Below are 26,528 nucleotides of genomic sequence, written 5' to 3'. Positions count from 1 at the left end.
ATTAGAAGACTGCATTTTCAGGATCCTTTGCAGTAAAAAAAAAATGAGGGAAGGTACTCATCTCTTGCTAGAGAGAAAAGAGCTTCCGGAAGCCATTATAATTTGTGCTCTTCTGTTGTTCAGTATTTCATGTTGTCATATAAAGTCTATCGTCTCTATTACTGATATCCTGTGTCCGTTTTCTTGGCTAAGTGGATTTGCTACATCAGGGATAGTTCAATCAGCTTTGCAGTCTTTGGGACCAGCGGCAAAAAAGTGGTCTGGTAACTCAAAGTGAGACCCAAGATTTCCCAGAATTCAAAAAGTTAAAGTCTGGAAATGTGCTATATAAACAAATTTGACCTTGACCTTAAAGAGCCTGGTTTGAGTGAAGAAGCCAGGAGAGAGCATGGTGGAATACCTGAGAGAGGTCTGGCCATTGCTGAGGAGTTTGTCGTGACACCTGGTCCCTTCTGGCTGCCTCTACATCACAGCTAAGAGAAAGTAAAAGGTTTTAATACCCACCCAGAGTCCTAAAAGAGAGATTTTCTGTATTTCCTAATTATAAAGCATTTTTATTGTTAATCAAAGATAAATCAAAATACAGGTTTGATCAATATATAAAGGAGAAATATAGCTTAAGTACTGAACATGATTGCTTTAATGTCTGAGTTGTGTGTGTGTGTGTGTGTGTGTGTGTGTGTGTGTGTGTGCATGTGTGTGTGTTTGTGTGTGTGTGTGTGTGCAGGAAGTGAATTATATCCATATGTGGTTAAATGTTTAAATTTAAATGATTTCTTTATGTTAAAAATAACAAAGAAAATGTAATGAGGTGATTTTAAAGTGTAAAAGTTTAAGCTTTGTTTTAAATCATGTAAGTCAGATAGAGAGAAAGAGACAGATAAGGTGTTTAAATGTCAACAGCTAGACTGTCCAAAATGCAAAATGTGACGTCCAGTAGGGAAATGCGGGAAAAAGGGTGAGCAGATGTAAAAGAGATTTTGGGTTCTTCCCTTCTGTCTTCTGTGAGATGAGCAGTTCAGAAGATTCCAGCAGATAGAGTCCAACCTGTGAATTGATTTCTGAATTTCTGGCTTTTCATCTGCTTATTTTTGCTGTTTGATGGTTCATTCAAAAGGATTTTGATTTGCATCATACTTCCACTAAATGCCCATCTGCTTTCCTGTTGGGTGAACAAAATCAGCATTAGCTCGGAGTAGGTTGTTAGATAAGCATAGTTAAAGTATTTGACAATTGTTTTGTGATGTTTTTATTATTTCATTTTGCTCTTGCTTTGCTCCTGTTAAATTGCTTTAACAAAGTCTAAATGGTGGACATATACCTTTACTGTTTCACAAAAGGTTAAAAAGTCTGAGGATTATTCTTTATTGGTGCAAATAGCTCTTACAGGTTATCCTAGTTATATTAATAAATTTATATTTCCTTGGAGCCTCCTGTCCAGGCCACTAAAATCATCCCAGAAATAACAACTGCCATGATCAATAGAGGAGCTACCATTAATATTCCTGCATTTATTCCCGTGTTCACTGTTGACTGGAAAATCCTCTTTATTCCATAATCTAACTTGTCAAAAATGAGCAGAGAAAAGCCAAAACCAATTTGCAGGTTTACAGTTTGGGCAGCAGTTGATCCCTCTGGCACCTGAAAGGAAAGAACCCTCTATTTCTTTTCAACTTTCATACCTGAACACCCCCACCCCCCCTCTCTCTTTCTGGATGTCGCATCTTCTGAAATGACATCTGGCCTCACCCACTGTGACATCCAATCAGCTGATGTCCAGTCATCCTTATCATCCTCTCTTGTTCTACCTGACTGCTCCACATACATGATTTAAACAAAAGTTTAAACTTTAAAATCATTTCATTACATTACATACCTTATTTCTAATAATCTAAACAGAGAAAATTCCATTATGTATGAACATTCACTCACATATGAACATACTTTCATTTAGTTTATGCTATTTTACTTTAACTAGATCTATCATTAGCTCATTCTAATATGAAAATGTATTTCTTCAGAATCCCTTTTTGATTTAAATAAATACACTTTCTTTCACCTTTTCTCTTCAAAACTCTGTGCTTGCTAATCACACAACATAAAATAATTACTTTCATTAAATCACACATTTTAAAAGTCAGACGTTCTTTTAGATTAGTGGCTCCTTGGTGTCACTCGCTCACTTGCCCCGCCCATCCTTTCCACATAAACACATGCACACACAACTTCCAAGGTCATCTTTGCAAAAACAAGCCACTCCATATGAAATCTAAGTGAGAGGCCTCTTATTAGAATCATTACATAGATGATATTTTTTTATTTATTATATTCAGATCAGAATTAAGCAGCTAAGCATAATTCACTATCAGCAAAATCATTAATGGTTCTCTGTTCAGCTATGACAACACTTAGTACCATTTCTTTTATTCAGAATCATGTGTAATAATGCGTTGTTATCTTTCATATTCCTGCAGCCACACAGACACTAATCTGCCAAGATCGAAGCTGGAGCATGTCTGTGCGCACAAAGACAGGGTGGCTGTAGCTCAGGAGGTGGAGCAGGTCATCTACTAATCAGAAGGTTGGTGGTTCAGTCTGCTCCACTGCTACAGTCTCCGTGCCAAATATCCGTGGGCAAGATACTAATCCTAAATTGCTTTCTGATGCATCTTTCAGAGTGTGAATGAGTGAGGCATGTTGTATAAAGTGATTTGAGCGCTCAATGAGAGTAGAAAAGTGCTAAATAAGAATCAGGCTATCATTCATTTAGTAAAATATAGACGTTAGAATAATCTCCATTGCTTATCTGATTTCTGGGCAGCACGGTGGTGCAGCGATTAGCACTGTTGGCTCACGGCAAGAATGTCCTGAGTGCGATTCCACTTCCTGAATGGGGCCTTTCTGTGTAGAGTTGATGTACTATCAGCAAAAGCACATACTAAAACTCTGATGAGTGATGAGGATCTATTCTCCACTGTATACACCTCAGACTAATGGGGTTGTGAAATGGACCATTGGACTGGTGAAAAACTGGAAATAATTCCAATTTAAAAGAGTTAAGTACCAAAACCCTGGAAGGGAAGGGCAATGAATAATCAACAGCTAGTCACCCCTCCCAAATAGAGGAGCTGAATCAATGCACTTTCGTGAAAGACTGGGTGGGACCAGTTCCATGCAGGGCAGAGAGTGTGGATAAAGGCACGTGACCATCAAAAGGACACTGCAGTGTTATGATGAGTTTGACATACTGCAGACAATTTTGTTAAAGAAGAGGGATGTCCAGGTAAATGCAGAGCAGTTTAGCCTATTCCAAGGTAGAAGGAACCAGGAATCAAAGTGGCCAACAAACCAAACCAGGAACTAAAGGGGCTGTTCATCCATTTTGGTGGGTTGTATGTTAGGATTTGACTGGAAACTATGTGATATGGACTAACATTCCTTGCATAAATCAGGAAGTAAAGATACGTGAATGGAGTGGATATCACTACATCTTCAAAAATCAGGACTCACACCTAAGAGTAACTCAGAAGAGGTTGGAATCACTGGTATCTGGATTACCAAGGACTACAGCCAGCCATAACAAAAAGTGGTATAGAGGTAGGTAGGCCACTTGGCTGGAATTAGTCACTGAAGGAGAATAACCCATTCATATCTAGATGTGCATTGTGCGGCCAATGTGACTCAAGTATCTTCTAGCATGAGAGGAATTGCTGTCTTCTGGAATCATGCCATTGCCAAAGTCAGATGGATTGGCCATCACTGGAAGTAGGTGTGGCTGAATCTTGAGGTGAGGTGGTACCCATTCCTAATATAATCAGGAACTCTCTAGATGTTGAATCAAAAGACATTGTTGGGGACTTGAGGGAGGCAGCAAGCCACGCATAATTCCCCTGATACAAAGCAGATCCCCGAGACCATGTGGTGACCAAGAAGCAACAGAAGGTTCTAGGTAACCCTAACTTGGCCCGGGCAAAGAAGTAGAAATACAACCACAGGTTTGAAATTAAAAATGGAAATTGAAATGCCTACAGTACATAGAGCCAGCAACAAACAAGATATTGGACTTGAGGAGTGAAGACAACAGCCTGGGAAATGACAAGGATATTGAAAAAACAATTTTTCACCTTTGCCTGATGATTAAGATTATGTGGCAGGCCTGGTAGCAGTCCAGAGATGTGTATGTTGCATAGGACAACAAGACTTCAATCAACCTGACTATTTTGAAATATCGGTGTAGGTTCCACTACTCCATCCTCACTCTTTTGTGATAACTAGACAAATAGATGAGAAAGAATCAGCTGCTAGGCTCGAGATGGGAGTGACAGAAGTGTCACACGGTGTCTAGTGGAGCCCCATAGGTCTTATGGTGAGGAAAGATGGGTCTATACACTTCTGTGCATTGGATTCAATGCAATTCATTTTAATTATACAGCGCCAAATCACAACAACAGTCGCCTTAAAGCGCTTTATATTGTAAGGTAGAACCTAGAATAATACATACAGAGAAAAGCCCAACAATCATATGACCCCCTATGAGCAAGCACTTTGGTGACAGTGGGAAGGAAAAACTCCCTTTTAAGAGGGAGAAACCTGCGGCAGAACCAGGCTCAGTGAGAGGCGGGGCCATCTGCCGCGACCGGTTGGGATGACAGAAGGAAGACAGGATAAAGACATGCTGTGGAAGAGAGCCAGAGATTAATAACAAGTATGATTCAGTGCAGAGAGGTCTATTAACACATAGTGAGTGAAGAGAAAACACCCAGTGCATCATGGGAATCCCCCAGAAGCCTACACCTATTGCAGCACAACTAAGGGAGGATTCAGGGTCACCTGGTCCAGCCCTAACTATATGCTTTAGCAAAAAGGAAGGTTTTAAGCCTAATCTTAAAAGTAGAGATAGTGTCTGTCTCCTGAATCCAAACTGGAAGCTGGTGCTCTAATTCGTTAGTCACTTTTTAAAGAGTCAAATTCAAAGTAATGTTGGTATTTCCAAGCATTAAATGCTGCATGGTGCTGCTCTATCCTGCGCTCTATGTTTTCTATTGTTGATGTACACACGTGTCTGTTGCTACCATGGACGTCGCACTCTCTTACGTCATTGTCATGAGATGCTCTCACAAACAAAATCACGGTTTAGTAATGCAGTAACGCAGCGTGCTTATGGGAAAGTAACAGTAATCTAATTACTTTTTTGCAATAGTAATCCCTTACATTAAAAAGTAATTGGATTACGCGTTACTGCCTATCTCTGGTCTCCAGTATTGTCTTCCAGTGCACTGAGTTCCTAAGGAACATTACTAGTGTACTTTAAGCCTTGTATAGTGCCAAGCACTCCTATACCTGTGAGTTAAAGTGTTTCTTGTGGTGATTTTAGGCAGTACGCAGGTTGGTCTTAGAATTCTAGTCTACTCTTCCATCAATCAGGAGCTGGTGTTTTGGTCTTCTGTTGTTATTTCCGGTGTCATTCTGAACTGTACTCATGTTTTGACTCACATGTCTACTTAGCTTGGTGGGTATGAAGCCTGAGAGGGGCTTCTTTGTTGTAGAGAGGCAGGTAATTGTCATACTCCTTCAAGATCAGGTTTGTTCTGCTCTGTATTAACAAGTCCAAGTGAGAAAAGGTTGTAAGCAGCCCAGTTATTTGTGCTGCCAGGTGTTCATTGAGTGCCCTTAGCTTCTTTAGTTAGTAGGCACAGCTCATGTTTAGTACTGGTTCTGTACAGCACGTCATTTTTGAGAATCAATAATGAAGTGATGGTCTCCTTAACCTGTTGATAGTCTCCTTAATCGGACAAAAACTGGTTCATCCCAAGGAAAAAACAACATAGTGTTTCCTGTGCAGTGCAGTGTGTGAGTAGTCAGACTTCTGCATTGGAGAAACCAAGCAGCCACTCCATAAATGCATGCCACAACATACAAGAGCCACCTCAACAGTGTCTGTCTCCTGAATCCAAACTGGAAGCTGGTTCCACAGAAGAGAGGCCTGAAAACTGAAGGCTCTGCTTCCCATTCTACTTTTAAATACTCTAGGAACAACAAGTAAGCCTGCAGTGCTCTAATGGGGTGATATGGAACTATAAGGTCATTATTACCTTGTATGTGAGAAGCAGGATTTTGAATTCAATTCTGGGTTCAAGTGTGAAGCTTTGCTCTTTAGTGCAGAAGATAGTGAATTTCACTTTTCCCTGGGCTGAGCTCAAAGGGAAATAATCCCGTTGAGGCCTGGGGCACGTCCTACTCTGCAAACGACAGAGGGTCTAGCCAGCCAATTACTTTCTTGCTCATAAATAAACTTATGAATCATGGACTTCAAGGCCTTATTCAGCTGTTCCACCAACCTGTGGGTCTGCAGGTGATAGACACTGGTTTGAATCAACTTAATGCCCAACTACTCATCTAGGTCCTTTAAAATACAAGACATAAATGAGGTGGCCTAGTCAGTCAGTATCCCTTTCAGTAAGCTGAGAAACTGTGCCTTTGGCACACTCATTGCATAATCCACCAGAACTAATCAAAGCGATATCCCTGCGTACTCCAGTGAAATGGCGTGATGATGTCAATGCCAGTGCGTTCAAACATCACACGTTCCTAAAGGTTGTGAACGCAGCCCTACACATTTCCCCATTAACTTACTAAAGCTAGATCAGTCTGTTCTCAAAATTAAAGGGTGTATTTAATTTTCACTGACACTATGGGATATTTGTGAATGATCTGATTCCCAACAATTACACCTTCAACAATCCCCCTGGCAAACCAAAGTTTGGTAGACCTGACACCAAAGGAAGATGTCGAAGGGCCAGTGACGATCGAACATAGCTCCCGGTGAGTGGGCACAGTTTCTGTAGCAGCTGGGACTTGCAGAGAGACAGTGGACAGTTTCAAAATGGTGTTCAATGAGTGAAGTACAGCCAGGCAGGGAGGAGAACATCTCTGCAAAATGCTGTTGCAATGCAGCAACATCCGCTCTATGGGCCTCTGTGAGATGGTCATCACAATGGAAGGCAGCAGGAATGGTGGAATTTGGCACCTCCAGCCCCAACTCACCTCTCTGCGAGTGTGTGTTTAGATGCAGCTGCTGTTCTGAGGCTGCAAGCCGTGGTGGTGAAGCATCCCGGAGCCTCCTCCTTGGAGCTGGAACAGGCCAGCTACTAGGTGGCATAGGGGGCTGCCCTGCCGCCTTCCCCAGTCGTGCAGAGATAAATAAGCTGCCTGGGCGATGGCAGCAGATCCATCCTGTGGTCTCCATGGGCAGCCCGCAATGAACAGTTCCAGGATCTCCTGCTCCATGATGCAAGGTTAGTCCTCCGGCCCCATCCGACCCTCCCAGAACTGCCAGCGATAGTCCTGTGGTGCGAGGCCCTGTTGAACATCTGTGAAGCTGCTGCTCACACGCGGGCAGGTTGAGAACCCCTGCATGGGCTTTGCCAGACAGCAGTGGGAGCAGAATCAGCGCCTACTCCTCCTCCAACCAATGATACACAATTGGTTGGCCCGAAAGACCTCCAGGAAGGCATGGGGGGTCGTCTCCCTCCCCCGTACAGTAGAGGGACACTGGCGGGGGCCAGCCCAAGCTAACAAACTTCCCCAAAGCCCCATCCAGTGCTCAGATAGGTCCTGCAGCTGTTCCAGCTGGTGGCTAAACACCACCTCCTGCTCCCGCTGCATAGCCGCCAGCTCAGCCACCATCCAGGCCAGCGCCTCCACTTGCTGGGCCGGTCGTGGTTCTGCCACTGGAGGCGCTGGGTTTCGGCACCACTGTGGAAATGATGTACCCGCCAACAGCGTTTGCAGTTGCACATGTTTTTATTTGCACTGTTTTTCACTGGACAACTTTTCATCTGCCCTGCTTGTAGCCCTAGGTCCCACCTCAGGTCCCAGCACATCTTTTATCGAGGAGGCATGACTAGATGATGGAGCTCAGGTCCGAGTCAGCCTCACACCTGAGCCCTGAACCCTCTGCTCCACCCCTCCCCTGCAGCTGAGCCACAAACCACACCCTGCCACATGACTCAATAGCATTTTGAGATTGTCTGTGTATCTGTCTGACTGTCTGTCCACAGTGAAGCCATCTAGGCCACAGTGCTGGATGGAGGGCAAATTCTTGGAAGGCAGTGATGTTAAGATGAGCTGCAAGTCCACTGATGGCTCTGATCCTATCCATTACAAATGGGAAAAAGTACTGGACGAAGGCAAATATGTAGACAAGCTGCCTCCACTGACCCTGATAGGTAAGTCTATCAGATGTACCTAGGGCTTTTTAAAACAAAAAATTTAAACCTTGAAACAAAGCAAGAAAGAACAAAAAACCCACATCATTATGATGTGGTAGGGCATCATAATGAAAAAATTAAAAGCGTGTTGTACAGCGCTCTCCATGCCGACAATATATATATCTCGATCTGGTCAACTTTGACCTTTGCTTATCCAACCTCGGTACTCATGTCCCCCAAGGTCAAGTGTATTGTTCTGGAATTTGAAGATGATCTATAAAAAATTGCAGGTAACATAAAGTGTTTAATGATTTTCACATTTGGTGTTATTGACCTTAAACCAATTTTCAAAAAAATCCACCATGATACAAAATCTGAAAAATGCTAAACTGTGGACACTAGATGCTGTGCATGCTAACATAAAGACAAAACAAACAGAACCGATTACATACTCGTTTTACTCTATAGTCATGTTTCAGCTCTTAAAGAAATGAGGACTTCTGACTAATCTAAGTTATTCTGTTCTCCTTTTATCTTTTCCAAATACCTTTAGCTTGCATAAAGAATCTGTCAAAAGTATTTACTTTTTAAAAACAGCAAAGAATTTTACAATGGCTATGGCTATTTCTTTATGTTAACTCATCTTTGGGTACATTTATTTCAATAGAAATCAACTCTTTAACAACACCATAAAACAGTAGTGCACACTTAGATGCTGTCTTGTCATTCTTGGTACATCAGATTTCAAAACCCCAGAGATTGTGGCATTGAGGAATTTGACCAAGGACAATGCCGGACTCTACAAATGCACAGCCAGCAATGATGTGGGAGAAGAGAGCTGTACAGTGGAAGTCAAGATACACTGTGAGTGAAGAACTTTTTTTGAACACTGAATAAGTTAAAAATTGTTGCTTTTGATTTGCAGAATAAAATGCTTTTCCCCTCTTCATGTCATTGTAGAGCTCATCTGCAATTTATTTTCGTACACACTGCCTGCAGTGCTATAGTGAAACTGTAGGTGAAAGTGACATTCTTTTAAGTTGCAGATCACAACATCTCTCAAAATTTGTGGTCTGTCTGTGCTTCTCAACCTTAAGTTCACTGCTTCTTAAGTGGAATCTCAGTTATTTTCCTGAAATCACTGATCATTTTTCTTTTAGCAAAAATATGGATAAAATTTGTTGAAGTGGATGGGTCTTTTCTCTATAGTTCAAAATAATACATTGCATTGTAAACTCACACTTGAAGGGGCTTTCTACACTCATTATTGATCAGATCCATCAATTAACACTAGACTCCATATACGATAGCGTTTTTTTTGTTGATTCTGAGTGGAAAGGTGGTGCATTGGTTCACCCTAGCACCTTGCATTAGTGGTTTTGTCTAGGGGGCACTGGCTCGATCCAAAGTTAGTGACAAAGCCTCCCTCGAACTTTAATGTAATGCAAATGGACTTATTCTTAGAAAGAGCATAAAAAAGCACTGTATATGTAAATGCTTTCTATCTAAATCCTACTTCAGAGAGCAACATGGGGTTAGTATCTTGCCCAAGGACATTTGGCGTGCAGACTGGAGCAGACAGGGATCAAAACACAACTGAAGACAATGAGGGAATAACTATGGGAAGAAACAAGAAATGGGGGGTTAAAAATCCTCGACTTGAGGCCTCAAAAGTTTTTAAGTCTTTTCAAGTAAGTATTCATAGCCTTTTTATAGGTGCAAAGGCTGTGAATACCTATGTACATGTTATATTTTCCCTTTTTTATCATGAGATATTGTGTGTAGATATTTGAGGTAAAAAATGAATTTCATCCATTGTGAATATGGCTGCAAAATGAGCAAAAGGTGGAACAACTTAAGCGCTTGTCAGTACTTTCCCGGATCTGCTGTACCAATCCATTCTTTTCCTCATACCACTAGCAATTCAGCTCTTTTAATTTGAACATAATAAAAACCCTGAGTGGCCACATTGTCATGGGAAATGTTCTGGTACAAGACATAAACTACTCTCCCAGTACTCTCTCTGACTTTGAGTCAGCACTGTCATCTGTGGGACATATTTGTCCTACGTGTATTACACACTTGACAGTGGCTTGTGCAGTAGCCTGGAGTTGGTCTCCAGCAGTGTTGTTCAAGTTACTTGAAAAAAGTAATTCGTGGTGCATGGTGCTGCTCTATCCCGTGCTCCATGTTTTCTATTATTGATGTTGTCAGGAGTAGTAAGATATTATGCTGCTATTATTTGCTGCTATTTTTATGATCATTATTACTATTCCATTAATTATTAATATTGATATTGCATTTAGATGTTTAAACATATTGGTACCCAAGTAAGTTTTTATTACAAGTCCAGTAAGAACCACTTTAAACTGTTGAGTTGAATCTATAATCTTAAATGTTTATATGCAGACTGCAGTGTGAAAGAGTAACTCTGTGCCAAAATAAGACAGGAAGTTACATATTTTTGAAGTTACATGCTTTGCAGGAAGTGAAACCGAAAGCAGAGTCTAAGTGCAAGCTAAGAGCAGGTTATTTTATTATGCATTTATATCTTTGGATTAAGCTTTCAGTAGAGGCTCTTGATTAAAACATTTATTCAGTAGATTACATATATAGTTCCAGTTAGGTTATTACATGTAAGGATGAGCCTCTGTTCTGGTAAAAGGTCAGAAGTGCAACGGGTGAGTTGAGAGAGCATTTAAGGACGAGACACACATACACACACATAGTTTCAGTTGTGTACGTGCTGGCCTTCTGTCTGGTGGAAAGGTTACAAGGTTTAGCTGAGGAAGTGAAGGGTGAAATAAAGGGCAGCAGAAGCTGACACACACATACATATACATATAAGTAGACTCATTTAGTAGGTAAGAAGTTAAGATGTGTTTTGCTGTAACTGCAAAGTTGGGGTGCGTACGTGTTAGTCTGTTCCAGGAAGTACACCAGATGTCCCAGAGATAAGCGACACCGAAGCTGGGGGAAGCACCTGGGGTCGAGCCGAAGACAGTGTTCTTTAAACTGTGTCAAGGGTTGACTGAACGGTTGCGGTTTTGGATTGACGTATGCTGTACTGGATCTGCCTGGCAACAGAAGGGGGGCTGTACTATTTCACCCCTATAAAGTCTTTGTTCTGACTATTGTAAGACAGTTCAACACTGAATCTGCACAGTGTTGGACTCCACATGTATATTCATTAAAATCTTCGTCTAATTGCACCCGGCCGGATCAGTGGTCATTATTTTTGGTCTTCCTCCTCAATTTCTGAACCCTTAACAATGTACACACGTGTCTGTTGCTACCATGGACGTCGCACTCTCTTACGTGATTGTCATGAGATGCTCTCACAAACAAAATCACGGTTTAGTAATGCAGTAACGCAGCGTGCTTATGGGAAAGTAACAGTAATCTAATTACTTTTTTGCAATAGTAATCCCTTACATTAAAAAGTAATTGGATTACGCGTTACTGCCTATCTCTGGTCTCCAGTATTGTCTTCCAGTGCACTGAGTTCCTAAGGAACATTACTAGTGTACTTTAAGCCTTGTATAGTGCCAAGCACTCCTATACCTGTGAGTTAAAGTGTTTCTTGTGGTGATTTTAGGCAGTACGCAGGTTGGTCTTAGAATTCTAGTCTACTCTTCCATCAATCAGGAGCTGGTGTTTTGGTCTTCTGTTGTTATTTCCGGTGTCATTCTGAACTGTACTCATGTTTTGACTCACATGTCTACTTAGCTTGGTGGGTATGAAGCCTGAGAGGGGCTTCTTTGTTGTAGAGAGGCAGGTAATTGTCATACTCCTTCAAGATCAGGTTTGTTCTGCTCTGTATTAACAAGTCCAAGTGAGAAAAGGTTGTAAGCAGCCCAGTTATTTGTGCTGCCAGGTGTTCATTGAGTGCCCTTAGCTTCTTTAGTTAGTAGGCACAGCTCATGTTTAGTACTGGTTCTGTACAGCACGTCATTTTTGAGAATCAATAATGAAGTGATGGTCTCTGTCACGGCCCTGGGTCATGCGACCCAGTATGTTGAGAACTGGTAGTTGACTTCAGAAGGAGGAAGTCCGAGCTGCAGCCTGTCAGCATCAACGGGGAGTGCGTGGAAAGGGTCTCCAGTTTCAAGTTTCTGGGTGTGCACATAGACACAGACCTCCAATGGAGCTCTAACACCTCTGCGGTCTTAAAGAAGGCCCAACAGCGTCTCCACTTTCTGAGAATCCTCAGAAAAATGGACCTGAAGAAGGAGCTGCTGACCGTCTTCTACCGCTGCTCCATTGAAAGTGTGCTGACATATTGCATCGGTGTATGGTTCTCCAGCTGCACCACAGCACACAGAAAGGCACTCCAGAGGGTCATCAATATGGCCCAAAAAATCATTGGACATCCTCTTCCCTCCCTGAAGGACCTGTACAGCACTCGCTGTCTCAAGAGGGCACGCAGCATCCTACGAGACTGTACACACCCAGGACACCGGGTTTAAGCTGCTGCCGTCTGGCAGGAGGTTCAGGCTGCTGAGGTCCCGAACAAACAGACTCAGGGAAAGCTTTTACAACAGGGCAACAGCCCTAATCAATGCAAATAGCTGACCTGATTGGCTACCTGCCTGGACTTTTTTTAGGGGGAGGTAACAATGTTTAAAACAATAACAATAATAATATTTATATTTATAACAAGGTGCAATAATAATTAATGTGCAATAATAACAGTGTGCAATACACATAACACTTATTCTTCTTTTTTATTTCTAAGTTAATATACCGTGTTGTGTTGTTTGTGTTGCGTTGCGATGTGTCATATCGTGTCGTGTTGTGTTATATGTAGTACCGACGTAGGACAGTTTTTCCAATTTCATTGTACTACTGTACTATGTATGACTGTGCAATGACAATAAAGAATTATCTTATCTTATCTTATCTTATCTATCTTTTTTGGTGTTTTGTTATTCTTTTTAGTCTAGTTTTCATTTCAGCTTATTTAGTTTCATTCTGCCATGTTTTGTGTCTAAGTTTTCCTTGGTTGTAAGATTCAAGTCATGGCCGTGTCTTATGTTTCCTGTTTTATTTTGAAAGAGCTTGGTGTGTTGTGTTTATTGTATTTAGTTTCACGTGTCCTGTCATTATGTTAATTGTTGTCAGCCGTGTTTCCCATGTGATCCGACTCCCCTTGATTATTCCTCATGTGTATTTAGTCTGTGTGTTCCCCTCAGTCAGTGTCGGATCGTCTGTTAACCTCACCACAGTTTACTTAGGTTTGCTCTATTGGTTCTCTGTGTTTTCTAGTTGCTCAGTGTTCTTAGTTGTCATAGTTTTTCACTGAGTGTCTCAGCCCTTTTGATACAGAGTTCAATAGCCACCTTAGTTTCCCGAGTGGCTGGTCTTTCTTTTGCCATCTGCCAATAAAGGCTCGCTTATTTTTTGAAACTACGTTTTGTCTCCACCGTGTCTGCATCTGGGTCTACCTCTTTCCACACACCGGCGCACCCCGGCGTGACAGGTCTCCTTAACCTGTTGATAGTCTCCTTAATCGGACAAAAACTGGTTCATCCCAAGGAAAAAACAACATAGTGTTTCCTGTGCAGTGCAGTGTGTGAGTAGTCAGACTTCTGCATTGGAGAAACCAAGCAGCCACTCCATAAATGCATGCCACAACATACAAGAGCCACCTCAACAGGAAAAGACTCAGCTGCACACATGCATCGAAAGCAGGGGTGTCCAACTCCAGGCCTCGAGGGCCAGTGTCCTGCACGTTTTAGATGTGTCCTTGATCCAACACAGCTGATTTAAATGACCTCAACATGTCTTGAAGTTCTCCAGAGGCCTGGTAATGACCTAATCATTTGATTCAGGAGTGTTGACCCAGGGTGAGATCCTAAACCTGCAGGACACCGGCCTTCAAGGCCTGGATTTGGACACCCCAATCTAAAGGATAAAGATCACTCTTTCAAGGATGTCAGTGTTCACATTTTAGACAGAGAAGACAGATAGTTTGAGAGAGAAGTGAAAGAGGCCTTCTATGTCCACTGTGAACAGCCATCTTTCAACAGAGTAGGTGGCTTATCACACCATCTGCTTGCCACCTACAATGCAGTTTTGAGATCCCTTCCCAAGGTGCCTCAAGCCCTACTCACATCTTGCATCAGTTGATCTCAATGGGTCACAAGATAGGGTGAGGGAAGGTTTGTTCTGCTGATGAACTCTGCTGTTAATGACTTACAGCTTTTTTAACATCTTGGCTCATGTGACAAGGTCATCAACAGTGGTTCAATGACCTTCTTAATGGACAACCCCCACTAGGGTTTAAATATCTGAGACTTTCCACCATTTGGTTTTAGAACTGAAGAAGCTTTTCAGATGAGAGGTGAAGTGTCTTCAAGAAACTTAAAAAAGTCCATTTTCTTTCTTTTCCAAGCTCACAGACAATATAGGAGAAATCTGCTCTCTCTTTCTAGTCGCTGTCAGTACTCCTGCTGCAGCATTTTAGATCATGTGACGGCTTTTAAGTCGGTTTTTTGAACAACCTGATAATAATAAACTAGAGTAATCCAGTCTAGAAGATCTAACTGGATAAACAGGATTTTTGGCATCATTTTAAGACTGGATTTTTTTTTTTTTTAAATTTTAGATATTGTGCAAATGGAAGAGAGCATACCTCTGTAATATTTTTTGAGCCTTTGTGTTTTATGCTGAATCATTCAAGTATAAAAAAAATGCACCCTACTCAAGGGATGAACCAGTGCCAGCCAAACAATCTATCAAAGAACCCGTTTTAAATTGAATCTTTAGACACCTTGTTACTAGCAGCCTGGTGCAAAACACACCTTGAATCAACAACAAGGTGATTTCAAAAGACAGCCAAAAATCTTTTACAGCTCAATATGGTGTGCCATGTGTCCTTAATTTGAGGGAAACTGGACAAGTGGAAGACAAAATTAGCGGCAGGCCTTTAACAAAGTACAAACTTTCCAATTGGTAGACAATGCACTCTTCCTTCTGAGCCACAACCACCCCTTAGAATAAGTATTTGCATTTATATTTGCAAATACTTCAGTAAATCACTGAATATATTTCCAATTTTTCAAGAAAAATAAAAAGTGGTGACTCAAGACTTTCGCACAATACTATAGTCGACAACTTGGAACTTCTGGAATAGCATTATTTAAAACAATTTTATTTTGCAATTATAAGTACAATTTAAAATGTATTGATTTTCAAGGTTCAATTATTGTATAGTTTAGCTATAATATATAATTGCTGAATGGATAAATTAGTGGGTTTTTTTTTTGGTTTTTTGAAATCTGGCTTTAGCTTTTTAATACTGTGTGTGTTATATAGGTTTTTGAAAATGATAAAGACGGGTAGACAAGTATTTTATTGAAACTTGCATGGAACTGAAAAATAGCAGTGGTGAATTTGATGCATTGGTGGTTGTAGCAATAACATAATAGTGTGTCTTACATCAATGTTTTTTGTTATTTTTGGTAGATGTGAAGGGAATTGGTGTGGTAGCAGGTGTAGTGGTTGGTGTGTCCTTCGCCATTCTGCTTATCTTACTCATCATCTGGTTGGTATTCTGCAAAAAGGACATGAAAAAAAATGAAGAGGAGACGCCCAATGAAATCAGGTAGACAAGGCTGAGAATATTTCTTTGCACATGATAACTACCCATGACAAAAAACTTTACTTTTACAGTTTTATTCAATATATAAATATAATTGCTGCGTGTTATACAATCATTCATTTAATCGTTTCACCCATCTCATTACCAGAATCATTGAAATATATGTATAACCTGTATACCTTTAGGACTGCCTTTCTGATCCATCAATGTTTCTGCATGAAATAAAAACTTCAAATAGATGAATCCCAAAATGATAGTTTCAATTTATGGCTGTATTGGTTATAACAGCAGTTACTTTTTCTCACTTTTTATACAAACTGATTGTATTAGTTTGAATTGCAATAATTCAGACTGTTGTGGAATTTTTCTACTAATTAACCAGTTACAGAACAAGAAAGTTGAAGGTATACACTACTGGTCAGAAGACTTAGAACACTCTAATTTTTCCAGTTATTTATTGCAATTCAAGTCGTTCAAATCCAATGAATAGCATGAAATGGAACAAAGGTAAGTGTTGAACTGCCAGAGGTTAAAAAAAAAGGTAAGGTTACCCAACACTAAAAAATAATGTACATTTCAGAAAAATGGCCTTTTTCAGGGAACACAACATGGTTTTAACAATTTAAATCTGTTCTGCAGCAATCGAGGTTGATCAAGACTTGAGAGCTGGTGCTACTAATTCCTACACGTGTTCCAACTTTTCTAGATTACTTCCAACCCCCTCTGTCTGCATAAAAACAGCATTGGAACACACTGATGTACCCTCGTGAGCATCACTTGAACAGTACTGTACTGCAGGAAGTAGTGTGTTGTTACAAAAATGGTGAGAAAAGCGCAATTAACAATGGAAGAGAGACAGACCATCATAACACTTATAAATGTAGGTCTGTCCTACAGAGAAACTGCAAAGAAAGTCAAGGTGTCAGTGAGCACAGTTTCCTTCACCATCAAAAACAGAGGCAGCACTGCGAAAACAGAAAACCCGAGTGTGCAGCTGGCAGAGGAAATAAACAGCTTCTTCGCCCACTTTGAAACACCACAACAGCAACACTCATCTGCCTCAGCCCTGCTCCCATCCTCATCCTCACCCTCACCTGGTTCCTGCACCGCTCCACTCACTGTAACGGAGCACGATGTCAGACGTGTGCTCCTAGCAGTGAACCCCAGGAAGGTGGCCGGTCCAGACGGAGTACCTGGCAAGGTACTAAGAGCATGCGCACACCAACTCACCCTCATCTTCACCAGACTCTTCAACCTCTCACTGGATCAGGCAGCCATCCCATCCTGTCTAAAATCAGCCACAATCATCCCAGTGCCGAAGAAGTCTCCCATCACCAGCCTGAATGATTACCGCCCTGTGGCCCTCACACCGGTAATCATGAAATGCTTTGAGAGACTAGTCCTTCAGCACACCAAGGATTACCTCCCCCCAGAATTCGACCCCCACCAGTTTGCATACCGCGCAAACAGATCCACAGATGACCTCCACTCTGTGCTGAGTCACCCAGAGCAGCGGCAGAGCTACGTCCGAATGCTCTTTGTGGACTACAGCTCAGCCTTTAATACAATCATCCCGGACATCCTCATCAACAAACTGGTCACTCTTGGCCTCCCTCCTCTCACATGTGCCTGGATAAAGGACTTTCTCACAAACCGGCCCCAGACTGTGAGACTCGGCCCTCATCTCTCCTCCATTCGCACACTGAGCACCGGCTCCCCACAGGGCTGTGTGCTGAGCCCCCTCCTGTATTCTCTCTACACCCACGACTGCAGTTCGACCCACAACAACACTCTCATCATCAAGTTTGCTGATGACACCACGGTAGTCGGACTCATCTCGAAGGGAGAGGAGGCAGACTACAGAGAGGAAGTCCTGAAGTTGGCAGCCTGGTGTTCAGAAAACAACCTGACACTGAACACTAAGAAAACCAAAGAGCTCATTGTTGACTTCAGGAGACACAGCACTGACTTGGCCCCCCTCTACATCAACGGGGAGTGTGTGGAGAGGGTCCACACCTTCTGGTTCCTTGGTGTCCTCATCTCTGCTGACATCTCCTGGACAGACAACATCTCAGCGGTCGTCAAGAAGGCCCAACAGCGGCTGCACTTCCTGAGAGTCCTCAGAAAGTACAAGCTGAACTCCGACCTGCTGCTGACCTTCTACTGCTCATCCATTGAGAGCCTGCTAACCTACTGCATCACGGTATGGTACAGCAGCTGCACCAAGGCGGATAGAGTGAGGCTTCAGAGTGTGGTCAATCAATCAATCTTTATTTATAAAGCACTTTTCATACAAAAAAAACTGTAGCACAAAGTGCTTTACATGGTTAAAAGCAGCCCACCCCACCCCACCCCACCCTCCCACTCATTCCCCACACTCTCATTAACAGAAAGGTCATGGATACACACATTCTCCTCCCCCACCACACCCACACCCACACACACACACACTTAAAGAGTAAAATTGGGCTGGGTACGCATTAGCCAAGTGAGGAAACACTATCACAGGGAGCTGTCTGCACCGGGAGCTGGTCACAGACCGCAGCCTCCAGGCTGGGCACGCAGCAGGAGGGAGGCAAAGAAGCCCCCCAGCCAGGGTGAGAGGACCCACAGAGCCCCAGCAGCCATGGTCGATCACAGCCCCGGTGCAGAGAGCCCCCTCCGAGGAAACACTGGAGATATGACCTAATAAGAATATAAACAGGATAAAAAGATAAAATAAATAAGAGTGGGATACAATATAAATATAAGTATAAACAGAGTAAGAAGATAAAAAATGAATAAGAATACAATCAATAAATATTAGATAAAACTAAATTAATATAAATAGAATAACAGGATAGAATAAATAAGCATAAAATAAATAAACGTTAGTTAAAAGCTAAATTAAAAAGGTGGGTCTTGAGCCTGTTTTTAAAAACATGAACGTTCTCTGCAGCCCTGAGCTCCTCCTGCAGGCTGTTCCACAGTCGAGGACCGAACCACTGAAAAGCTGCCTCTCCGTGAGTATGTGTCCTGACTTTAGGGACAATCAAAAGGCCAGTACCAGAGGACCTCAGGGTCCGCCAGGGTTCATATGGTAAAAGCAGATCTGAAAGATAAGAAGGCCCAAGACCATTAAGACATTTAAAAACCAATAAAAGAACTTTAAAATCGATCCTGAAACACACGGGGAGCCAATGCAGCGATTGTAAAACTGGTGTAATGTGGGCCCGCCCTCTGGTCTTCGTCAGCACACGAGCTGCAGAGTTTTGCAAAAGTTGCAAAGGTGAAATATTCTTTTTGGGGAGACCAGAGAGCAGGGCATTACAGTAATCAATGCGACTGGTAATAAAAGCATGCATCAGCATCTCCGTGTTGGCCCGAGAGAGAATAGGGCGGACTCTGGCTATATTTTTAGATGATAAAATCCAATTTTGGTTACGTGTTTAATATGTGGGATAAAACCAAGCTCAGAGTCAAGAATAACACCCAGGTTTTTCACTTGTAGTGAAGGGCATAGTGAAAATGCCTGTAATTTAGACAAGAGTTTCTCTCTCTGAGCCTCAGGACCGATGATTAAAACTTCAGTTTTGTCCTGGTTAAGCTGTAAAAAGTTTTCTGCCATCCAAGATTTTATATCTAGAATACAGTTAAAAAGGGCATCCATTGGTCTGGTGTCGTCAGGAGACACGGAGATATACAGCTGAGTATCATCAGGTCAAGACAGCACAAAAGATCATCGGCTGCCCTCTCCCCTCCCTGATGAACATTTATTCCTCCCGCTGCCTCAGCAGAGCAGCAAACATCATCAAGGACAGCTCCCACCCTGGCTTCAACATGTTCAGCCTGCTTCCCTCAGGGAAGCGCTGCAGGTGCATCAGCACAAAAACCCACAGACTCAAAAACAGTTTCTTCCCCAAAGCGATAACCACCCTGAACTCACACATGCACCGATAACACAGCCCCCCAGTTCCCACTTCCTCTATGGACCACCACTGTGCAATACCTAACTCTATGTGTCTGTGAAGGTTCTCAGTCATCCAGGTCATCGTAGTCAAAGGAGTTTGCAAAGAAAAGCGTCTGGACTTCTTTGAGTTGCTTGAAGACGTTTCACCTCTCATCCGAGAAGCTTCTTCAGTTCTAAGGTCAAATGGCCGAGAGTCCCAGATTTAAACCCAGTGGGAGTATCCCCCCAAGGAGGGACAAAGGACCCCCTGGTGATCCTCTAATCACATGCGCCAAGGTGTGAAAGCGGGTGTGGGACCTAATCAGCCAGGGTTTCGGGTGAGTTCATTGTGAAACCTGGCCCCACCCTATCATGTGATTTCCTGAGGTCAGATGGCCCAGGATGTGAGTGGGCGTTAAGGCGTCTGGGGAGGGAACTCAAAACTGGATTATAGATGGCAGACAGTTGGTGTCGTAAACCACCGCCTCTGTTCAAAGATGGTCGCTCACAGTGGACATAGATGGCCTCTTTCACTCCTCTTTCAAACCATCTGTCCTCTCTGTCCAATATGTGAACATTGGCATCCTCGAAAGAGGAAACGAAGGTGGTTCCTATAATCCGCCAGTTTCCTTGATTCCCTTTCATACTCCCGTACCAGTTGAAGGGTGTTCCTCCCAAAATGTACGGCAATATGTCTGTGAAGGTTCTCAGTCATCCAGGTCATCGTAGTCAAAGGAGTTTGCAAAGAAAAGCGTCTGGACTTCTTTGAGTTGCTTGAAGACGTTTCACCTCTCATCCGAGAAGCTTCTTCAGTTCTAAGGTCAAATGGCCGAGAGTCCCAGATCTCTTTCGGGCCAGGTTTCACAATGAACTCACCCGAAACCCTGGCTGATTAGGTCCCACACCCGCTTTCACACCTTGGCGCATGTGATTAGAGGATCACCAGGGGTCCTTTGTCCCTCCTTGGGGATACTCCCACTGGGTTTAAATCTGGGACTCTCGGCCATTTGACCTTAGAACTGAAGAAGCTTCTCGGATGAGAGGTGAAACGTCTTCAAGCAACTCAAAGAAGTCCAGACGCTTTTCTTTGCAAACTCCTTTGACTAACTCTATGTGCAATAACTCAACTGTATATACATAACACTATTTATTACATATTACTTTTTTTATTCTTAAAAATACGGCTTGTATATTGTACATTTTATATATACATACATATATATATATATATCTTTTTCCCATGTTAATACTGTCCATATGTACATAGCGCTGCAGAAACTGTACCCACCCCAGCATGTTTACACTGAGTAGGAGATGCTCTGTATCTCATTGTACAACTGTATAGTGACAATAAAGGCATTCTATTCTATTCTATTCTATTCTATTCTAAAGACACTCAGAAACACCCCAGTTTCCACAAAACGCAAGATACCACGATAAAACCATTCAGGAGCTGAAATAATCGACTTGTACCTTTGGCTTAATCATTGCCCTGCATATCTGAACTGTCACCGCCGAAGAAAGTCTCGAACCTAGGCAAGAATAAGACCATCGACGGATGGTCGAGCATCGAGCTTGATGCTAATGATAGTTGCACCAGCAGGGCTTTGGCTGAGCCTAAAGTTGTCACTCCGGATGACAAGAGTGAAATGTATAAGATATGCCAGGAAATATGTCAGACAATATCTGAATCAATCGTGGAGAAACTTGATGAGCAGTTTGATGCTTTTGAGGCCAATTTCCAGTCGGTGCTATCCGTACAGACTGACTTACAGAACCGCATGGAAGGTCAGGAATTAGCGGTCAACGTGCTGGACGAGCAAATGGGAACGCTTGAAGCCAAATGCGAGGACCTGGCAAAGCTTGTAAATCAGATTCAGCCCAAACTATTGGACTTGGAGGCCTGTATTTGGAGTCTTAATATAAAAATTGTTGGCATGAAAGAGGGCTCAGAAGATAGGGAGAGCGAAGGAGTTTATTTCCAACCTCATCCCCGAATTATTGGGTAAGCAACACTTCCCACATCCACTTAAGGTCGACCACGCTCATCCATCCCTATGGCCTAGGCTGCCAGCGGGAGAGAAACCGCGTACCATCATCGCCCGAATACATCACTTTCAGACGAGCTTATTCTATGCCTCGCCGGGATGCAACCGATGGAGTACAGAGGGGGAATAAAGTTCTGATCTTCCCAGACTACACCAGCGAAGTAATGAGCTAGCATCGTTCCTTCCGGAATGTGATGCAAGCCCTTAGAGAAGACGGAATTTGAGGCTGGGGTGTGAAATTTATGGTTTTAGGCATTTTTATCGGTTTTTATCATTATTTTTTAAAATCATTTTTATCATTAACTCGGTTTCCCTGGGTCTTTTCCCGTGTATTATGAATAAATCTTCTTCTTTTGGTACCGGTACCGGTTTTATTTTGTTGAATTTATCCACAACACCTTAAAGGCCGGTCAGTGAAAATATTGTTGTAAACTGGTCCGTGGCGCAAAAAAGGTTGGGGACTGCTGGTTTAGAAAACATTTTGGTCTACAAATTGATTCCATGATTTTTTCTTTTGACTCCAGTTGCTTATTTGTACTATGCTTCATTACAGAGTGCAATGACACAGTAAACTTCATAATTTTCAATAAAAAACTGGAAAAATTAGGGTGTTTTAAAACTTTTGACTGGTAGTATACTTTTCTACTAAAAGTATACTTTCTACTTTACTAAAGCTAAACTTTCATGATCAATATCAGTTTCATCCTGCCAGTAAATCATGCAGCCATGTTCTCATTTCAGGGAGGATGCAGAAGCTCCCAAAGCCAAACTAGTGAAGCCCAACTCCCTCTCCTCATCTCGTTCTGGCAGTTCCCATTCGGGTACCTCCTCCACCCAGTCCATGGTGCACAACATGGGACCTAAATGTCAGCGTGCCTTTGTTCCTGCTGTGGCTGCCCTTAACGAGAACTGCCAGGCTTTCCCACAGTCTCCACCTGAATGCCTTCAGAAGATTCCCAAGATCCCTGAACATCTTTTGCACCCACTTTCATGTCTACCTCTCACTCCAAACCCAGCCCCCGTCCAAAGTTCAGCCCAGGGAACATGAATTATATTGGGGCCACTGCTGTAGAAGAAAAATCCAGTTCCTCAATTTACTTAATTCACACTTTGACAAAACACTTTCAGCAACTTAACTCTTGAAGAATTTCTGCAATGTAAAAACAGTTTTGTTCTGGTGTCATTTATTTGCACACAGTCACCTCTGTAGATTTTAGAGATTCTAAAAGAAATGGAAGCTCTGATGCTGTAATGTTTAAAGAGAGGACTGAATGTACCAGGATGGATTGGACAGTACAAAGTGGACTGAAGTTGAATTAAATGAAGACACAGATGTGAGTGGCATCTTCCTTCTCTTTGAAGAATATAACCAATTGCTTACAGACACACAGTAAGTGAAGAATGTTTCTTCATTTACTGTGTGAGATTGTTAGGTTGTTAAAAATATATTTCAGTATACTTTTAACAACCTAACAATCTCACATACACCTGTTAACACATACACCTGTTAACACCTGTAGTTTTACTTTCTGACAAAAGTTTAGGTTTTTACAGATTTGGATATGACTCAGCACAGTCTCAGAGGTATTTTTAATTCAGGTTCATCGACCAGTTCTTACCATTGTTCACTTTTACATGAAAATGAAAAAATACCTGCAACACAGTCTGATTGCAGCTTGTAAAATATTGTTGGCCACAAACTAATTTGTGGCCATGGACGTTAAATATTGTATTTTTTAGTTGGATCAAGCTCCACTGCAGAAAGAAGTATGTAATAGTGCTTGCATAAATCACAGGACCTAAAAACTTTCGTCTGAGTGGTTTTTTGTTTGCTTTGTGGTGGACCACCAGGGGAATCCACTCACATCCAGCGAGAAGGGAAGAGGGAGGGGTAAATTTTTTGGGTTGTAGGAAGTGTTTGCTGCCTTGTGAGTTCAGTTGTGTGAAGCTGAAATTAAAGTTGGAGTAAAACGTGATGAAGTCTGGTGTCATCCTTACGTACCGGTCATATTGGTGACCTCTGAGACAAACATGCTGAGGCCCGAAGAGGAAACCGGCCCTTTCCCAGAAACATTTGCGGCTGCCAGACTCCCACCTCTGCCTGCAGCTGCGTTTGCTTTGCTAGTTAAAGTACAGGACTTTGGGCTTCACGATCCTCCTTCATGGTTCGAGCATGTCGAACCTCAGTTTGCTCTTCATGGAATTTTATCCGACGACACGAAAAACATGTGGTGGCCTCATTGGACTCCGCTGTCCATGCGCAGTGTGATGACCATCCTCCGGAATCTCCTTGCCCAAAGGAAATACACCGCTCTCAAGGCGCTGCTGCTGTGGCGCTACTCCCTCTCCGACACAGAGAAAAGAAACTCCTCTCTTTCTCTCAGGCTTAGGTGATGGTACCACTTTCAAGCTCATGGAGAACACGCTGTGCTTACCGGGGATGGATGACATAGGGTTCCTCTTCACACATGGTTATCTCCGACAACTGTCCGCTTCTGTGAGGGCTGGCACCCACACTAATTCTCCCGGAGGCCTCTGGCTCAGTGACAGCAGCTGGGATCACGGCACGACGGCACTGAGAAAAAGGGCTGTGTTTTTACCATCAGCGTTTTGGCGCCAGAGTGAAGCTTTAAGGCCCAGGTAAATGAGCCCGCCAGTGGTCTGTAGCGGACGTGACCACTGGTGACCAGGAATGGCTGCTCTTCATAGAAGACTCACACTCGGGGAGACATTTTCTGGTCGACTCTGGCTCCCCTCCTACCTTCGGCTGGTTCTGACAGGCTAGCTGAGGGCTGCGTGAAACTACTAACAGTGGCTAATGGCTTCCCCATCAAAACATTTGGTGAAAAGTTGGTGACCGTTTATTTTCATGACCGTGACTTGCAGTTGAACTTTGTGATTGCTGCAAGCTCTGTGCCGATAATAGGTGCAGATTTTCTTTGTGCTCACAGACTACTGGTTGATGTCGCTAACAGATGTTTGATCAATGCTGTGTCATTTTCTTCACTGCTATGCTAATCTTGTAGTTTCATGTAGGTTCATGTAGGCAAACTTGATGATGTCATTTGAGCTGTACTGTGCAGTACAGTCATGTGTTAGCCGGGTGAACAGCAGTGCGCTAAGCACACAGCCCTGCGGCAATTCTGTACTCAGTTTGAAGTCAATAAACAGCGTTCTGACATAAGTGTCCTTTTTGTCGTGATGGGAGAGAGAAAGGTGAAGAGCAGATGAGATGGCATCATCTGTGCAGCAGATTGGGCGGTAAGCAAACTGTAGCGGGTCCAGATTCTGTGGAAGCTGAGTTTTCTTGTGCCTCAATAACAGCCTCTCAAAGCACTTTGTGATGATGGGGGTAAGTGCCACCAGCTGGTCATCATTGAGGCAGGGCACAGTGGACTTTTTAGGCACTGGGATGATTTTTGTGGTTTTGAGGCATGCAGGTACCACAGCTGAGCTCAGTGATGTATTTAAGATGTCCGTGAAGATGCCTGTGAGCTGGTCAGCACACTCCCAAAGCACCCGGCCAGGTATTCTTTCAGGCCTCGCGGGTTTACTCGTAAAATTTTATTAGTGAAGAAACTTATGAAGTCAATACTCAGATATATATAAATATATATATATAAAAGAACAAAATATTTTTCCACTCCACTGCTAGGTAATCTATTTTTGTAAGTTAAATATTATTGGGAAATGAGAAAAACAAACTTAGTCTAATTCTGTTTAATTAAATTAAACACAGGAATGTCGATTAATTTAAACTAACATAATCATTCTGCTCTAACCAGGTTTCCATAAGGCAGAGTAATTCAGTTTTTTGATCATTTATTAATTCATGTACTAACAAGAACTTAGAAGAGAGAAAGACTTAATGTTTAATAGTCATAGTTTTTACTATTTGGATACTATATTTTTGGTGGTCTGGGACCAGACACTCTCTAAGGGGATGGGGTTTTACAGGGCTAACAGGTTATTCCATGATTAAGCATTTCTATACCAATGAGTGATTTTGAGGTAACGGTACCTCTATTCATAAAGAATGAGCTACTACCCTAAATACTAAAGACTACCCTAAGACTCGTTATTATATAGTGCTTTTTTCCTCTGTCTGAGCCCCAAAGCGCTTTATACAACATACCTCATTCATACACTGACACAAGCACTTTGTTCTATGCTTAAGTGCTTTCTATCTAAAATTCAAACTCCACTGGAGGTATCAGAGAGCAATTTTTGGTTAGTTTCTTGCCTAAGGATATTTGGCATGAAAGCTTGAGCTGCCAGGGATCAACCTTCCAACTTTCTAATTAATAGATGATCTGCTCTAACCCCAATCTTAAAAGCCTCGGAGAAGTTTGGAGCAGCAAGAAGGTCACTTGGTGTTCGCTCTCTCTGTGGTAGAGTATCACTTCCTGTTCCTGCTCAAACACAGTGGTGTTTTTGAGTAGCTCATCTGCTTAGCAATTTAATTAAAAAGTTTTAGATACATTCTTTTTTAATAGCATAATCTTCACATGCTTCATCCGAAGCACACTTTCTGTGTACCTAATTTATAGCCAAAGTATTCACTCACTGTGTCTTTACTGTTTCACTAGCTTAGCTTAGCTTGTAGCCAACTCGCTAGCAGCATGGCCTCTTCACCTGTACCTCCTGCACTTTCCTGCTCACTGTGGGGAAAGAGGGCGGCTGGGTGATGGTGAGGAGGAAGCCTAGTCTTAAACAGAAGCCCCTGGTACACCACC

At 42.5% G+C, this 26,528-nt stretch overlaps 1 protein-coding gene across 1 annotated transcript in view; it reads left to right on the top strand.

The window, feature by feature from the left end:
• Positions 1–22,858, top strand: part of LOC116316875 (CXADR-like membrane protein) — a 28,572-nt gene extending 5,714 nt beyond the window's left edge. The window contains exons 3-5 of the mRNA XM_039618737.1: positions 8,952–9,074; positions 15,681–15,819; positions 22,534–22,858. Of these exons, the coding sequence (XP_039474671.1) occupies positions 8,952–9,074; positions 15,681–15,819; positions 22,534–22,840 (569 nt within the window). The 3' untranslated portion in view covers positions 22,841–22,858. The remainder of the gene's footprint in view (positions 1–8,951; positions 9,075–15,680; positions 15,820–22,533) is intronic.
• The last annotated feature ends 3,670 nt before the right edge of the window (positions 22,859–26,528 follow it).

The sequence above is a fragment of the Oreochromis aureus genome, linkage group 10 (assembly GCF_013358895.1).
Source record: "Oreochromis aureus strain Israel breed Guangdong linkage group 10, ZZ_aureus, whole genome shotgun sequence".
Taxonomy (NCBI): domain Eukaryota; kingdom Metazoa; phylum Chordata; class Actinopteri; order Cichliformes; family Cichlidae; genus Oreochromis; species Oreochromis aureus.
This window is presented reverse-complemented; position numbering and strand designations above follow the sequence as displayed.